General features: G+C 42.6%; 1 protein-coding gene across 1 annotated transcript in view; it reads left to right on the top strand.

The window, feature by feature from the left end:
- BRCA1 (BRCA1 DNA repair associated) overlaps positions 1-18,650 on the top strand; it is a 265,311-nt gene that overhangs the window by 99,369 nt on the left and 147,292 nt on the right. Inside the window, exon 6 of the mRNA XM_089657153.1 lies at positions 17,504-17,591. Coding sequence (XP_089513279.1) covers positions 17,504-17,591 — 88 coding nt within the window. The remainder of the gene's footprint in view (positions 1-17,503; positions 17,592-18,650) is intronic.

The following is an 18,650-nucleotide window of genomic DNA, read 5'->3' as shown; positions in this document are numbered from 1 at the left end:
AAGGCCCTGAAATACCAGGATAGCACCAAACCCCCCCAAATGACCCCTTTTTGGAAAGTAGACACCCCAAGGAATTTAAAAAGAGGCATGGTGAGTATTTTGAAGATCTAATTTTTTCTCACAAAGTTTTGAAATATAAAAAAAGAAAAGAAAAAATAAGTTTTTGTTTTTTTTCTTCATTTTCCAAAAACTTGTGGCAACAAACGAGATCTGCAAAATACTCACCATGCTTCTTATCAAATTCCTTGGGGTGTCTACATTACAAAAAGTAGTCATTTGGGGGGGTTTGGTGCTATCCTGGCATTTCAGGGCCTCTGAAACTGTAATAGGTAGTCAGGAAGTATAATGAGGAAATAAAGCCCTTTAAAAGCCTGAAGGTGCTTATTGGATTTTGGGGTCCTCTACTTGGCTAGACTGCCAAAACGTCTCTCACATGTGGTACCCCCATACTCGGGAGACATAGCAGAATGTATTTTGGGGAGTAATTCCACATATACCCATGGCATGTGTGAGCAATAAATCATTTAAGTGACAATTTTGTGTAAAAAAAAAAAAAAAAATTTGTTTGTCAGTTTCCAAAAACTTGTAAAAAAATAAATTATTCTATTGATTCAACATGCCTCTCAGCAAATAGTTTGAGGTGTCTACTTTCCAAAAAGGGGTCATTTTGGGAGGGTTGGGGCATGCTATGCCCAGCATTAGAAGTTTATGCCACACATCATTCACTCTTCTAACCACCTGAAGACCAAGCGTTTTCTGACACTTTTTGTTCACATGAAAAAAATCTGTATTTTTTGCTAGGAAAATAATTTAAACCCCAAACATATTTTTTTTAAAGCAAACACCCTAGTGAATGAAATGGTGGGTGCTGCATTTTTTTATGTCACATGGTACTTTTGCAGCGATTTTGCAAACGCAATTTAAAAAAAATACACTTTTTTGTTTTACTTTTAATGCACACAAACACAACATATTGGCCAATTGTTTGGTAAAATATAAAATTTGATGGTATGCCGAGTAAATAGATACCAAACATGACATGCTTTAAAACTGCGCATGCCCCGTGCAATGGCCACAAACAAAATATGTTTTTATTATCCATAGGCAACGTTTTAAAAGCCTTTACAAGCTACCATTTTAGATTTACAGAGGAGGTCTAGTGTTAGAACTACTGTCCTTGATCTGACGTTCGTGGCAATACCTCACATGCATGATACAACTGCTGTTTCCATACTGATACAGGGTCAAAGCTTATGAACGCAGGTGCCCGCATGCACGAGGGGGCGAGGGTACTTTATTTTATTATTATTTTTACATTGTCCCTTTTAATTGTTTTTTTTTTTATCACTTTTAATGCTATCACAGGGAATGCAAATATCTTCCTATAACTTCAATGGGCATTGTTATATATACTTTGTTGAGAAATCTGGGGTCTATCAGACTCTAGATCGCTCCTCTGCCCTTGCATTATCTAATCAAACCAAGATCGGTGTGATCAGATGCTTTCCTAATTTACAAATGGCACTTTTTTTATCCTGCGAAACTGAAGTGATGAAATGCTCTTAGCTTCTGATTTCTTAGGCTATAGAGATGATTGGCACCATTCTGGTCTCCAATCAGCTCTATGGTCAGCTGGCAGAAACCGGCTGCATTCTCAGGTTCCCTCGATGGCTCGGGACTGCCCAGGAAGTCAGCGGGGGAGGGGGGGGGGGGATTGTCTCCCACTGCTTTTAAAAGCAATCCTGCAGCTAATTAGCCACTAGGATTGCTTTTACATGAAAGCCGATCGCCAGCTCAAAAAAATTATACCAAGATGATGCCTGCAGCTGTAGGCATCATTCTGGTATAACCATTCAAAGTCCAGTGATGTACCAGTATGTCGCTGGTCCTTGTTGGTTATATATGCTATGTTCTTTTTTTTTTTTTTTTTATGCTGCCTGTGGGCTGAATGAAAAAAAGAGAAGAAATCTCTGCCAGAAAAGGTGTGTGGTATGCCCTCCATTAGAATATACCGCTCTGCATCCACCCACTTCTAATGGTGGGCACACAGTAGGTCACATGGTGCCACATGTGCCAATTATATTATTATTATACAGGATTTATATAGACAAATAAATGAAAAAGTTTCTCCTGCGCCACTAAATAACTGATACTACTCAGCAGCCAGCACTAAAGGTGCCACAATCTCAACACCAACGGTATTCAGAAAAACTTAATTAAAGTGTAAAGCAGTGCGGCGCTCAAACCAAAAAATGTTGCATCAAATTGCATACTCTTATATATTTCCCTTTCACCACCGTATATTATATAGCCCAGACAGCCATAACACATATAGAAAATAAATTATAGGCTGGTGGTATTATACACTCAAAAAACTTCTCATGCACTATAGTGACTAAAAACATAATAAAGTGAATAGTGTCCATGTGCATAAAATATCATGCAGGTGTGAACTGCAAGTGCCAATCCTCAGATAGGTGGAGTGCCCCCTCACCTTCCTGCCCAGGCCCCTAAGGACCAAAGAGCCTTTTGCTATATAATGGATCTTTCCCCTGGAATTAGATGGGTCCTTCAGATGGTGGGTCCTTCAGGTAATAATGGTGGGACTCCCCGCCTCTTATCTCGGATCGTTGGTGGTATCGATAAATACCCTTCCCAAGTGGTCACCAGTAAGGCAAGAAAACTTACATAGTGTTAAACCGCTTTATTAGATCAATAATAAAAACAGAGATCTACTCACATGCTCATTCATTACATACAGGCCTTCACACCACTCAAAGGGTGTACTGCATTCAGGCAAAGGAGCACCAAGATGGCGCCCGCGCCGGATATGACGTCAGAACGTTCGGTCGTATAAGCTCCTCCCACTGGCGTATCTACGCGTTACGTCACTTTCAAATAATCAGGTTGAAGTCTGTAAGCTTGGACTGCTCCTTGTTATTCAGCCTTGAAAATGCTGCAGCATATTATCGCTCGCCAGCGGAGCTATCATACATATCGCCGCCCCGAAATCTGGAGCCAGCCTTGTTACCGCCATGTGAACCTTGCCGCGTAGCCTGTCATGAGGAACATTTGCTGGGACCGCTTTGACAATAGAGATGCTTGTCAGTCTGCATGACAGGAGGTTTAATAAGATTATGCGTAAGTTACAGAGCCTCGTCACGGCACCCCAGGATTCTGTAGTTCCTAACTGTCCAATTTTTTGAACAGTTAAATTGGACAGTTAGGAACTACAGAATGTAGTGGACCAATACAATCGCAATTTTTTTTTATTAATGCCCATGTTGAGGGTTAGGCCTAAAAAAAATATAAATTTGGAAACCGTAATGAGTTTCCATGTGACTGGTCTTGCAAGGTTTGAATTTGGGTTGGTGGTGGTACATTGTTGTGCACATAAAATGCTTTGATCCACAATCAATGCATACAGATCTTCCGTGAAAAACTGCTCCAAAAATCAAGGGGAGTAGTTAAATTTGCTATTTCCACCTGAATTCTGGGTTGGGCAGTGAATGGGGGATATGAATACGGATGCTGCAGAATTTGTGGGCTGCCATTCGGGATTTGCAAGCACATCCGGAAAGATAGTAGAGGCTCTACGGGCCTGTGTGCGAATTCTTGGTGGTTGCAGGACAATACTTGTGCTCGCCACCTCACCAGCTTGTACTGCACTTATGGGACTCGTTATGTCGCCAAGTGATTCTGCAGTGCTGGTATTATTATTATAATACAGGATTTATATAGCTCCAACAAATTGCTCAGCACTTTACAATATAAAAGGAGACAATACAGTTCAATACAAGAGGGTTAGGAGGGCCTGATCCTGGATGCTTACAATCTGAGGTATGTGAAAAACCAGGATGTACTAGGCCACTGGTGCTCGCCAGTTCACCAAAAGGTAGCATGGCACTAGTACTGGCACTCTGCTGCATTTGAGAGTCATCAAAATTTACTGACAAGTGCTAACAGAGATGAGGACTGATTCTGCCAACACTGCGGATTGTGTGCAATGTATCAAGTGACAGTGACCTACTGACACTGCACTTGCTGGGGGAAAAAGGGGGGGGAGGGTAAGCGCAGGGGCTAAACGCAGGTGATGGAACTGATCCCGCTAACACTGCGTTTTTGGGGACGCTATACTAATGTGAACGCTGGTCTAGTGCTGAGCTGATCAAAGATATTATTCCGTTCAGACACTATACTAGCAATGGAGGTTTAATGTGTATAAGCTTGTTCCTGGCAATCAAGGGGTTAAATGTGATTAATGGTGTACTGACGGGTAATCTGATGCTATCTGGGAGGGGCATGAAAACCACAGGAGTGCAAATCACGTGTTTATATGTATGTGTGTGTATGTGTGTATATATATATATATATATATATATATATATATTTATGTGTGTGATTTTGCGTACCAGTGCCGCCCTGTAGCAGTATTTTGCTATAAGGCGGTCAGGAAGCGGTTACATACCTGTAAGGGGTTTGTGTTACGGTGCTGCGTTACTTTAACTGACAATTGCACGGTCATGCAACGCTGCACCAAAATTAAATTTACATCCCTTTTTCCCCACGAATTGAGCTTTCTTTTGGTGGTATTTGATCACCTGTGTGTTTTTTTATTTTTTGAGCTATAAAAAAAAAAACCTGACAATTCTGAGAAAAAAAACTATATTTTGGACTTTTTGCTATAAATCATGTCCAGTAAAAAAATTTAAAAATCAAATTTCGTCATACATTTCAGCCAAAATGTATTCTGTGACATGTCTTTGCTAAAAAAAAATCCCAATACGTGTAAATTAATTGGTTTACGTGAAAGTTATAGCGTTTACAAATGGCAGTATAGATACTGGATTTTTTTTTTATACTAATAATAGACTAAATCATCGACTTATGGCGGGACTGCGGTGGACATTCTGACACTGGGGGGGGAACTGACTTGGGGTCACTGACATCCCCAGTGACACCAATACAGTGATCAGTGCAAAAAAAAAAAAACCCGCTGACATTGTACTAATGGCACTGGGGAGGAAGGGGTTAACATTGGGAGGCAATGAAAGCGTTAACTGTGAGGGGAGTGTTTTACTAGGGGGCGGGGGGGTGTACTTCTCCTTTACACACTGTTCTGGAAGGCTGTGACCAGCGATCCCAGAACAGTGTGCTGGTAGCTGACAGGAAGGAAAGCGCCATTGGAAACAATGCAGCCTTCCTCCCCGTCTGTGTTTGCCGGCAATCGCCGGGCTCTGGCGGGTAATCACCGGCCGGGACCCGGTGATTGACACCCGCTGCTGCGATCGGTGCCGCGGGATACGCCGGCCACACGCCTCGCGTGCTCCCCCCTACTCAGGAATGCAGAATCACGTTTATATACGTGATCCTGTGCACAGGGGCCACCTTGTAGCAGTATATGTACTGCCGGCGGTCCCCTAGTGGTTAAATAAAACTAACGACAAGTCAGATTTTAAGAACACCCTGCTGTCTGGACTACCTTTTTCTCAGTGAAGGTGATCCCCCACCTGACCTACCCTAAATATATATATAAATGTGTGTGTGTGTATATATATATATATATATATATATATATATATGTGTGTGTGTGTGTGTGTGTGTGTGTGTGTATATGTGTGTGTGTGTATATATATATATATATATATATATATATACACACACATTTAGGCCCATATGTATTTGGACACAGGCACAATTTTAGTTTTTTTTCAGGTATTTACCAAAACATAGTCAAGCTATAGTTTATATAATGGATAGGAGCTGAAAGTGCACACTCTCAGGCTTAATTTGAGGGTAAGTACATCCAAATTGGAAGAAGGGTTTAGGTATTACAGCTCTAAAGAGTAGCCATCCCCCTTTTTCAAGGGACCAAAAGTAATTGGACAATTGAATCAAAAGCTGTTTCATGGCCAGGTGTGGGCTACGCTACAATCTTCAATCTCTCCCTCTCTACTGGTGCATTCCCCTCCCCCCTAAAGCACGCACACATCACCTCCATACTCAAAAAACCCTCCCTGGACCCCACCGACCTGAACAACCTTAGACCCATTTCCCTGCTGCCATTTACTTCCAAGCTCCTTGAGCGCTTAGTCTACAATCGCCTAAGCGCCCACCCCACTGACAACAAACTCCTCGATCCACTACAGTCTGGCTTCCGTCCCCTACACTCCACCGAAACCACCCTACTCAAAATCACTAATGACCTGCTAAACGCCAAAGCTAATGGCCACTACTCGGTCCTCATACTCCTTGACCTTTACGCGGCCTTCGACACAGTCGACCACCCCCTCCTCCTTAACAAACTACACTCCCTCGGCATCAGAGACTCCGCTCTCTCCTGGCTCTCCTCCTATCTATCCCAATGCTCCTTCAGCGTTACCTATTATGCTACCACCTCCCCCTCTCTCCCCCTCTCTGTTGGGGTCCCCGAAGGCTCCGTCCTTGGGCCCCTTCTCTTCTCCATCTACACCTCCTCCCTCGGCAAACTGATACACTCCCACGACTTCAACTATCACCTCTACGCCGATGACACGCAATATTACCTCTCCACCCCTCGCCTCACCCCTTCAGTCTACGCCTGTATCACCCACCTACTGAACGACATATCAGACTGGATGTCGCTCCATTTCCTCAAATTGAACCTTACCAAAACCGAGCTCCTGATTTTCCCCCCAGCCCGTGACCAACAATGCCACCATCAGTCCCACCCCGCAAGCCAAAGTCCTAGGTGTCACTCTAGACTCAAACCTGTCCTTCCAACCCCATGTCCAATCGTTGGCAAACTCCACCTTCGCAACATTTCCAGAATACATTCGTTCCTAACCCCAGACACTACTAAACAACTCGTTCACTCCGTTATCTCACGTCTGGACTACTGCAACTCCCTTCTCACTGGCCTAACTCAGCGCAGACTATCCCCACTTCAGTCTATCCTAAACCCAGACTCATCCACCTTACCAACCTCTCCGCTTCTGCCACCCCCTCTGTCATTCCCTCCACTGGCTCCCGATTGCCCAACGCATTAATTTCAAACTACTAACACAGACATACAAAGCCATTCATAATGCTGCCCCAAACTACCTCACCGACCTGATACCCAAATACCGCCCTACCCGTAATCTTCGCTCCTCACAAGACCTCCTACTTTCTAGCTCCCTGGTCTCCACCTCCCACGCCTGACTGCGGGACTTCTCCAGGACTTCCCCCATCCTCTGGAACTCACTACCCCAATCCATCAGACTGTCACCTACCCTCCTCACCTTTAGGCGCACCCTGAAAACCCATCTCTTCAGGGAAGCCTACCCTGCCATCACCTAACAGCCGATCTCCTCCCACCAGTCCATCCCCCACAGCCACTTCCTCCTGTACCACTATCCCCTCCCTCCTAGATTGTAAGCTCGAAAGAGCAGGGCCCTTGAATCCCTTGTGTTTTGTTACTGTATTGTCTCATGTTCTGTCCCCCACTATAATGTACAGCGCTGAGCAAACCTTTTAGCGCTATATAAATACTGTATAATAATAATTGTCAAAGTCTGCAATCAAGAGGAGACGTCACAAGAGCAAATACAGAGGGTTCCCCACAAGGTGCAAACTGAAGAATAGAAAAGCCAGATTAGACTTTGCCAGAAAACATCTAAAAAAGCTAGACCAGTTCTGGAAAAGCATTCTTTGGATGGATGAAACTAATATTAATCTGTACCAGAATGATGGGAAGAAAAAGGTGTGGAGGAGGCTTGGAACAGCTCATGATCCAAAGCACACAACTTCATCTGTAAAACATAGTGGAGGCAGTGTAATGGCATGGGCATGCATGGCTTCCAGTGGCACTGGGTCATTGGTGTTTATTGATGATGTGACAGAAGCAGCCGGATGAATTATGCAGTGTTTAGAGATATACTGTCAGCCCGGATTCAGCCAAATGCAGCAAAGTTTATTGGACGGCGCTACACAGTACAGATGGATAATGATCCAAAACACACTGGAAAAGCAACCCAGGAGCTTTTAAAGGAAAAAAATGGAATATTCTGTAAGACCTCCAAACTTCATGTGGCTTTTTGATTAGCACAACAGTGCGTAGAGAGCTTCATGGAATGGGTTCCCATGGCCGAGCACCTGCATCCAAGCCTTACATCACCAAGTGCAATGCAAATCTTAGCATGCAGCGATGTAAAGCACGCCGCCACTGGACTCTAGAGCAGTGGAGACGTGTTCTCTGGAGTGACCAGGCACACTTCTCTGTTTGGTAATCCGATGGACATGTCTGGGTTTGACAGTTGCCAGGAGAACGGTACTTGCCTGACTGCACTGTGCTAAGTGTAATGTTTGGTGGGGGGGGGGGGGGGTTAGGGTGTGGAGTTGTTTTTCAGGGGTTGGGCTTGGCCCCTTAGTTCCAGTGAAGGAACTCTTAAGGAGTCCGCATACCAAGACATTTTGGACAGTATCATGCTCCCAAATTTGTGGGAACAGTTTGGGGATGGCCCCTTCCTGTTCCAACATGACTGCACAAAGCAAGGTCCATAAAGATATGGATGAGCGAGTTTGGGGTCGAGGAACTTGACTGGCCTGCATCTCACCCGATAGAGCACCTTTATGATGAATTGTAGCAGAGACTGCGAGCCAGGCCTTCTCGTCTGACATCAGTGCCTGACCTCACAAATGCACTTCTGGAAGAATGGTCAAACATTCCCATAGACTCAATCCTAAACCTTGTGGACAGCCTTCCTAGAAGAGTTGAAGCTGTTATAGCTGCAAAGGGTGGGCCAACTCAATATTGAACCCTATGAACTAAGACTGGGATGCCACTAAAGTTCATGTGCGTGTAAAGGCAGGCGTCCGAATACTTTTTGCACTATAGTGTGTGTGTGCGTGTGTGCGTATGTATATGTGTGTGTGTGTGTATGTATATTGTGACAGTGTGGCGATCTGTCACCCAGGATTCTCAACAAGGCAGGTTGAGGGGCTCCAGGGTAAGTGTTTGATACAGAGGAAAGTGGCTTTTCACTTTCCTCCTTTGTTTGTAAGGTCCATTTTGGGAGCTGGAGCCTGGAGATTTCGAAGCGATTTGGGAGGGATGAAATCTCCAATCCTGGGACCAGGTTTTGGGAATGGCCAGGAGACTGATTGCACAGGTGTGTGCAGGCCTTTTCAGAAAGTCAGGATCAGAGTTCTGGGCTCCACCCCGGCAGACAGGAGTCAGGAGGGCTCCACCCCGGCAGACAGGAGTCAGGAGGGCTCCACCCCGGCAGATAGGAGTCAGGAGGGCTCCACTTGGAAGACAGGAGGTCACTGCCTGGAAGTCAGGTGGGCTTCACCTGGGAGAGGTGGAAGCCAAAAGCAGCAAGGGGCTGCTAGAGACTAGCTGTGTGCTAGAGGCCAGCGGTGTGCAAGTGCCATATTTTTGGGAAGAAGTCTGCAGGAGACAGACAGCAAGCTGAGTGTAAGCCAGGAGGCTGAACCGTTGTTTTGTGGATGATCGATACCCCTGTGTGGGAAACTTCTGTTTGAACTTTCATTTAAATAAAAGTGGGCTAAAAAGGCCCTTAAAAGAAAGCGAGTAGCTGTGTGCGTTTAAAAGCTCTACCACTTAGAAGCGAGTTCCCACAATATATATAGATAGATAGATCTATAGATATACATATTTGAAAATTGATCAGTCCTGATGTACTCACTGCCTATCTCATTCCTTGAGGCCATGAAATTCCATGCCAGTATAAATACCCTCTAAATAACCACTTTTTGGAAAGTAGAAAGTCCAAGGTATTTAGTAAAAGGCATGGTGAGTTTTTTTGGAAGTTGTAATTTTTTTGTCAGAATATTTGAAAAATTAAGAAATTAAATATTGTTTTTTTTACAACGTAATTTTAACAAGTTATATCTCACACTTAGCATAGACATCCTTACAATTACCTCCCAAAACAGTTTGCTATGCCTCTCGAGTATAGGGATACCACATGTGTGAGACATTTGAATAGAGGGGCCCAAAATTAGGAATTCCAGGGGCATCTAATTTCATGACTACATAACACATTTTTGGAAGCCCTGGAGCACCAGGACAGTGGAAACACCCACAAATTGACCCCATTTTGGAAAACAAAAAGGTATTTTTTGCCATATTGAGGCTTTTGAAAATGTCGCCTTTGCCGCAAGTTTTTGGAAAACGCAGGAAAGAAATTGAAAATGAATTTGTTTATGCAATTTTAATAGGATATTTCTAATATATATCATAGACATACTTGGAATTACACCCCAAAATACTTTCTACTACTGATTCCGAGTTTGAAAATACCACATGCGTGAGCCTTTTTATAAGCTTTGGTGGCAATCAGGGACACTGGCACTGGTATGGTGGCTAACTGTATCTGATTGTGGGGGACTGGTCCTCCAGCCCTGCAAATGTTCCCATGCCAGTTGGTCCCTGAGGGTCCCCTTGGCACTAACAATACTGCTGAGATTCCTTTTCTGGACCTTAAGAGGACCCGAACACTGGAAATCCAGTTGGAAATTCCCACATTGTGCAGGCAGTGACTTGAACACCCAAAGAAGGTCCCAGTCTCCTGTAACCTGAAAAAGGAAGATAGCCCGAATCCACAATATCATGTGATCATGGCATTTTTTTTCTTCAATTCCATTAACTGGTTAGAGAGGGTGGGGTGATGCCCAGAGATCAGCTTTAAGTTATTATGAAATCAATTCAGTTCCAGCCTGGCAATAATCCTTTGTTTTCTAACTGCTTGCATAGAACATTACTAAATGGTGGGAATTCAAGCAGTTAATCAGAGCGCCACTGTTAATAATGCTGCAACGTTATGTGAGATATCATTAGGCTTGGCATGAGGCTTTTTTCCCCCATGAGTCTATAATTCTGGATCGTAGATAACATAACCTTCAGGAAGTAAATTAAAACAATTACAGTAATTCTGCAACATACACGTTGTTAATAGGCTCCATACAAGGGGAAAAATAGAACATTGTGGTATTTACACATCCTACTCCATCACGGACATCCTTCTATGAGGAGAAGCTGGTTTTATGTCACAAGGTCACATGGCACATACAGAGTTTTGTACTTGTAATGTCAACAGAAATTCAAGAATATCTGAGAGGTAGAGTGTGACATAAATGTACAGATTTGAGTAGCTGAGATGTGACCTGTAGCAATATGTAATCATAAATGTAGTTTCATTCCTTGTTATTCAAGATGTATTCAGTCATATGTTCAGTCAAAAGGTATTCAGAGACATGTGCTCATCCATTAGCATCTGAAAAGACAGAGCAGCTTCCTCAGGCTGGAAGTGACACCTAAGCACCAATAAGATTTGTCACCTTCAGGGAAACCTGGAAGGAAATTGCTCCAGACAGTTTGGCTGCAGATGACCAGGGGGGCGCTGATCTGTCTGGGGAGCTTTAACCATATGCCGCCCAGCCACTGTATAAATACGGCGGCAGGGCGGCATGGCTGGGCAAAAGCACGTTTTAAAACGTGCATTTTGTAAACAGGTAGGGGACGCGCGCGAGGTGCGCCGCCGCCCTACCTGTCCCGCCGATCACAGCCGCGGATGTCAGTCGCCGAGTCACAGCCGGTCATTACCGGCTATGTCCCGGCGATAGGCGGCAATCGCTGACAGAGAGCACAGCTGCAGTAGCTGTGCTTTCTGCCAGTTCCCTGACAGCTCCAGGACAAGCTGATCGGGACAGAAGAGTTTCTCTCTCCCGATCAGCGGTGTTCCCTGCAGTACACACCCCCGCCCCCTAGTAAAACACTCCCCTCACACAGTTAACCCTTTCCTTGAAAAATAAACTTAACCCCTTCCTCCCCAGTGCCATTAGTACAGTGTCAGTGTTTTGTTGTTTTTTTTTTTGCATTGATCACTGTATTGGTGTCACTGGGGATGTCAGTGACCCCAAGTCACTACCCCCCAATGTCAGAATTTCCACTGCAGTCCCGCCATAAGTCGCTGATCGCCACTGTAAGTCACTGATCGCCGCCATTATTAGTATAAAAAAACCCCTAAAAATCCCAGCATCTTTCCCGCCATTTGTAAATGCTATAACTTTCATGAAAACCAATTAATTTACACGTATTGGGTTTTTTTTTTTTTTTTTTAGCAAAGACATGTTGCAGAATGCATTTTGGCAGAAATGTATGACTAAATTTGATTTTTACATTTTTGTTTACTGGACATGTTTTATAGCAAAAAGTCCAAAATATTGTTTTTTTCCTCAAAATTGTCAGCCTTTTTTTTTATAGCGCAAAAAATAAAAACCGCACAGGCGATCAAATACCACCGAAAGAAAGCTCAATTTGTGGGGAAAAAAAAGGATGTAAATTTCATTTATGTACCGTATTGCATGACCGCGCAATTGTCCATTAAACTAGCGCAGCGCTGTATAGCAAAAAAAGGCGTAAATTGCAGTATCTATACCATAGTTTGTAGACGCTATAACTTTCACACAAAGCAATCAATTTACACTTATTGGGTTTTTTTTACCAAAAGCATGTAGCAGAATACATTTTGGCCTAAATTTATAACCAACTTTGAGTTTACTATATATTTTTTATAGCTGAAAGTAAAAAATATTGTTTTTCTTCAAAATTTTTGGGCTTTTTTTGTTTATAACGTGAAAAATAAAAAGCGCACAGGTGATCAAATACCACTGAAAGAAAGCTCTATTTGTGTGAAAAAAAGGACGTAAATTTCGTTTGGGTGCAGCGTTGCATGACTACGCAATTATCAGTTGAATTACTGCAGCGCCGAGTAGCAAAAAGAGGCCTGGTCATTAAGGGGGGTAAATCCTCTGGAGGTCAAGTGGTTAAAGTATATACATAGATCAAAGGAATATGTTTCAGCTCTCATAAAAGCTAAAATATTTAGTTGCAGAGAGATGAAAATACTTCCTTCTGATTGGAAATTCTGTAGGCTACATCTGCAGGTCAAAACTGTATTTGTGACCTATGTAGAATGGCAGAAAAATGCAGGAAATGGTTATGTGGCTCTGGATCGCGACAGCTGAACAGTGATTGGTACTGTCGTGATCGGACTGGTGCGCTGGTGTCGGAAATTCAATCCCTGACTTGGTGATTCAAACCGTTCCTGGTCCAATTGACTTTGGGCATTTCAGGACCCAGAATATCCTGTGGGCGGGTACAGGAACACTCCCCCAGAGTCAATTGGCCAAGAACTCATGTCCAGCCCACGTCCATATTCCCATAAATTGAGAACCCGGAGGTATGGTTGGTGTGATTTGTAGTTTTATTTCTGTTTTATATCCCTTTTATTTTATAGTCAATAGCCAATTGTCTGGTGTCTTGTATTTTTTTATTTTTTAGTAACTTTTTTTACTTTGTGCATATTTTATGCACTGCCCACTTTCGGGATATTAAATCTTAAAATTAATGAGTGACTTCTGTGTACTTAAGCGAGCTCATATCTCCAGAGAGATTAGATTGTATTGTATTTTAGTGTCTTTAAATGCGCAGTCAAGTTAATTGCCTATCTGTATGCGATTGCACTGTGTGTTGGCAGATTGCATGCAGATTGTAAGGGAGTAGATCTGACAGAGAAAGATCTGTGTGTGTGGTGTCCCAGCAGGCCAATATAACTGTTGGGTGGTGGCAAGCTTTGTGGTGTGTCTGGTGTGGGGGTGTGTGGACAGTGGAAGAGCGATTTACACCGGGGTTCTGGCTTGTAGGATAGCTGGAGGAATCCAAGAAGGGTTTGTGATTGCTAGGCTGCTCCTCAACCCTAGTTAGTGTATCAGATTGTATGTAAGATTTGTATCTGCCAGTGTGTGGTTGGCCGGCTGGATTGGAGTGGAGTTTCCCTCCCAGGTGTGTTTAAATTTGGTGTTATCACTCCCACTCTCTCATACTGGTCACTGGAAGATCAACATGGTACTTCATGGCAAAGAACTCTCTGAGGATCTGAAAAAAAGAATTGTTGCTCTACATAAAGATAACCTAGGCTTTAAGAATATTGCCAATACCCTGAAACTGAGCTGCAGCACGGTGGCCAAGACCATACAGCAGTTTAACAGGACAGGTTCCACTCAGAACAGAGGTTGAAGGGGTGGGGGGTCAGCCTAGTGCTCAGACCATACGCCGCACACTGCATCGAATTGGTCTGCATGGCTGTCATCCCAGAAGGAAGCCTCTTCTAAAGATGATGCACAAAAAAGCCTGCAAACAGTAAGCTGAAGACAGGCAGACTAAGGACATGGATTACTGGAGCCATGTTCTGTGGTCTGATGAGACCAAGATAAACTTATTCGGTTCAGATGGTGTCAAGCGTGTGTGGCAGCAACCAGGTGAGGAGTACAAAGACAAGTGTGTCTTGCCTACAGTCAAGCATGGTGGTGGGAGTGTCATGGTCTGGGGCTGCATGAGTCCTGCCGGCACTGGGGAGCTTCTGTTCATTGAGGGAACCATGAATGCCAACATGAACTGTGACATACTGAAGCAGAGCATGAGCCCCTCCCTTAGGAGACTGGGCCGCAGGGCAGTATTCCAACATAACGACCCCAAACACACCTCCAAGACGACCACTGCCTTACTAAGTAGCAGAATACATTTTGGCCTAAATTTATAAAGAAATTAGATTTTTTTTATTGGATATGTTTTATAACAAAGTAGAAAGTATTGGGATTTTTTTTTGGTCCTAATAACCCAGTGGTAATCAAATGCGTACAGTGCTGCATGACCACACAGTTACCAGTTAAATTAGAGCTGTGCGGAGTAGCAAAAAATGCTAAATGGTCATGAAGGGGGTAAAACCTTCCAGAGCTTAACTGGTTAATGTGCAATATTTCATAATTAACTGACTAAACAAAATAGAAAATATCTTTAACATTTTTATTTTTTTAAAATGACAGGACAATAAAAACTCATGAAAATTAATTTTATATTTCCTTTAACTGCTGCTAGTCCAGTAAACAGTAATCGCTTGATGGCTTCAGTAAGGTTTGTCTTTAAAATTACAGGATTGACAGCATTGTATTTTCTCATCTTTCTTATGGTGGTTTCATGTGGCCGCTAATCAATAAGGTATGGCTACAAAACAGCAATGCAAGCACATTTCTTTTAGGTGTTCTGAGACTTTTGCTTCTAAAAATGACCTTTTAGCTTTTTCCTTACGTACATGCTTCAGAGCTTGCAAGATTCTGGATTTTGGACATATGCCATCAACAATTCAAATTCAATAATCCCTCCACCAGAGCTTTCAATTCTGCTTACTGTATAAATAATGGAAAGCAGAATTTAAATTACACTAAAGAGAAGAAATACTCAACATGTACTATTTAGGACTGCACAAACATAGAAAAGTATCTATTTTACTTCCTCCCTACATACCCCTGTGTTTTCCTGTGCTTTTTAAGAACATATTTGGTGTGTTGTTTTGGAGTGCAGGGTCTAGTTGGGCTTTTCCTCTGCTGCTTTTGACTAAACTGCTCATTGCCCTCTACTTGGCCTTAGCTTGAATCCCCATAAGGGGTGACTAGAGTGGCAGGGGAAGCCAAAAAGCATGGACTGCAGGCATCTGTACACCCATTACCTCTAGGGTCCAGGTATAAGCCTTTTAACACAGGCTTTCTCAGGCTGTTTATGCTTGTGCCACAAATCCGTGGTCTGTCAATTGTCCATCCTTCAGCACCAGGCTGCACATGTTCAGAGCTTAGTGCAGGATGCTTGGTCATATGACATGGCATTTTACACCCACAAAACACCCAGCCCAGTTTGCATTCCAGTGGTATCCTGAGTAAGTAATTTTTTCATGACCCTCAACTTGTGACTGTTAGCTGATGGTTAATCCAGTCCATCAGTATTTGGTCCCACCCCTTCATTAACTACCCCCCCCCCCCCCAATATACCACATGCTCTGGTATTCACCAAAATATTCAGTAGTAGAGTGACTACTAAAAATTTTTTTTTTTAATATAGTGTACGTATTTCTAAAAGAAATTTGCAAGTCAACTGAAAATAATCAAAGTGGTTCTAAAGGCTGAAGTTTTTTTTTAAGCTTTATGCATTCTATGCATGAAGGTAATAAATCTTCAGTGTGCAGCTCACCCCACAACCCCCCTAATACTTACTTGAGCCTGATCTCAATCCAGCGTGAAAGCAGCGGCTCTCCGGGGTCTCTCCCTCCTCATTGGCTGAGACACTGCAGCGGGAGCCACATCCAGTGAGGAGGAAGTGGGGCCGAGCTGTACTCTGTGTCTTATGTGGACAAAAAAAATATGGCAACCGTCCCAACCTATATCCAGCCTAACACAAGGTGCATGTAGAATGGCAGTGCACATCACAAACAAAGGATTTGCCAGCAGCACTTACCAGCCAGCCTGCAAAACAACCAATTTGGCCTTGTCTAGCAGTTTGTGTTAAAAAGAGGGTTTTGTTTGCATACATTTGCACATATTTGCATAAGCCACAGTCCTGTGTCAAGGCTCCTCTGTATACTGCGGATCAAACTCTAAAATTTCATACACAGTAGGAGCACATACAGTATATCAATGGCTAGGTTAAGGGCAGGTGTACCTGGAGGAGCCCATCCCTACTAAAAGGTACACACAGCAAGGTAATGACAGCAGTGGGAATCCAGTGCATCCAACTCAGCCAACTGTCAACCACCCCAAAGTATAACTAGATTTAGCAGCAAGGTGCATATGGAAGGGCAATGCACATCTTGCCTTGGGGTCACTCAGCAGGGGGTAGGGGCCAGGAGCTCTGGTGGAAGAAGAGGAAGGTTGGGAATACTTTGTGCAAAATAATTGCACAGAGCAGGTAAATATGACATGTTTATTTTTTTTTAAACTGAACCTTTAGTATAACTTTAAGGGTTTTATTTTTGGTTTAGTTTTTTTGTTTTTTTTCATATACCAGCTTAAATTTGAATCTGGTTTTTGTGTTTGCTGTGCACATAGATTGCAAGGAGCTGAAGCTGTATAGTAGGTTTGTCTGTGCTTACTCATCTGGCCAACACCATTGTGATGATGGGGTCCCAAATCTTTGGCCAAGGGAAAGGAAATGGGACTGGATATGCAGAATTTGAGGTTCTGAAGAGTTGTTTCCTTCTCTTTGTTATGGAGGCATTGATGAAGCAAAAGTGTATATCTATGACGCTGGCCACACACATGTAGTATAAGGGCATACCTAAAGCAAAACCTCATCAATTTGCATCTAGTTAAGCAGGCCTTCATGCCAATATTGTTTGGTAATTCCAAAAAGTAGTCTAAATTAGATTGTGAGATATATAACCAGCTTCATTGTAGAAGTCCTTGTTAGGTAAAACAGTTCATATATAAGTGTGTTTTGTTTGGTATTTGCCATTTTATGGCTTTTACCTGTTTTTTTCTTGGGTATGTGTAGTTTGTATGACTGTGGCAAGAACAGTAGATTCTGACCTTCATGCAACCATTGCTGTACATGATTCTCAATATTGTTTAAAGTATATTGGTGATATATAATTGAGTCAGGATACAAAATAAATAGTGTTTCTGCTTTCAGATGCTGGCCCAGAGGTTTGCAAGGAAAACCCAGAGCATCTTTTCTGGTGAGGTGTCAGAATCAACCACTCATGTCATCATAAAAACAGGTAAAGTCAATAAAAATATAGCACCACCACATTCTTTGCAGCATTCATTTCCATTGCACTGTGTTCAATAAATAGGGTTTGATATTGGTAAAATGTATATCTACTTGTTGGGATTTCAAGGGATTATGGTTACAATGAAGTTACTGTATTGATCTGCCTTGAACACAACCTTTTTTGCCAATTGTGTTCAGCTGGTCATAAATATTTTTAAAGTATTTGACTATTTTTTGCAATTTGAAGCTGAATTAGAAATACACAAATGTTATTTCAGAGCTCATTGTGTTGTATTATTGCATTTAGGAGTAAAGAGCAGAATTCTAGCTTGGCACATGTTTTACAGATTTGTCACCCTCTGGATCCTCAGTGTTCAACACATACAAACAAATCAACTGATATTGTTGTAGGTGTCGAAAAGTAGCCCAAGTATTGTCATCTTTATGCCAATTTTAGGTGTCGAACTATAGGCTGAATCAGCATCTTTAAAAATAAAATCTCCCTATCACTACTTCTGTCTCCTAGTTGCTGTTTTGAAGTATTGCATTGGATTCTCACTTTTCAGTTATTTAAAACAAATCTAGCAACTCGAAGTTTCAGCTTCCTCCATAAATTTTCCATAGGATTAAGTTCTGGAGACTGGCTAGGCCACTCCATGACCTTAATGTGCTGCTTCTTGAGCCACTCCTTTGTTGCCTTGGCGGTATGTTTTGGGTCATTGTAAGAAAAAGAAATGTTTAGCGAGCGCTACACAAAGATAAAAGAAAAACAAGGCAGCTGCTAGAACACCAAAAAGGCAACCAAAAGAAACCTTCCAAAAATATATGAGTCAAGACAAATAGGTGAAGCGCTGAATCATATTATGCAACTTAATAGATATATATATATCACTGTATATTCACATCCTTAATATTACATCAGGTGCATTAAATGATACCACCACGTGGTGATTATAGTGAAAATGTTAGTCCAATAAAAGATGTAAACGTGTGGATCCCAAAAGGATCACAAATATTGGTGTGTGGATATCCGATCCGGGAGTGACATGATATGTTTCAAGTGAAT

This window comes from Staurois parvus, unplaced genomic scaffold, assembly GCF_062004578.1.
Source record: "Staurois parvus isolate SC_StPar_1 unplaced genomic scaffold, SC_StPar_1.0 ptg000971l, whole genome shotgun sequence".
In the NCBI taxonomy this organism is placed as follows: domain Eukaryota; kingdom Metazoa; phylum Chordata; class Amphibia; order Anura; family Ranidae; genus Staurois; species Staurois parvus.
Note: the sequence above shows the minus strand (reverse complement) of the source record. Positions and strands in the feature narration are given on the sequence as shown.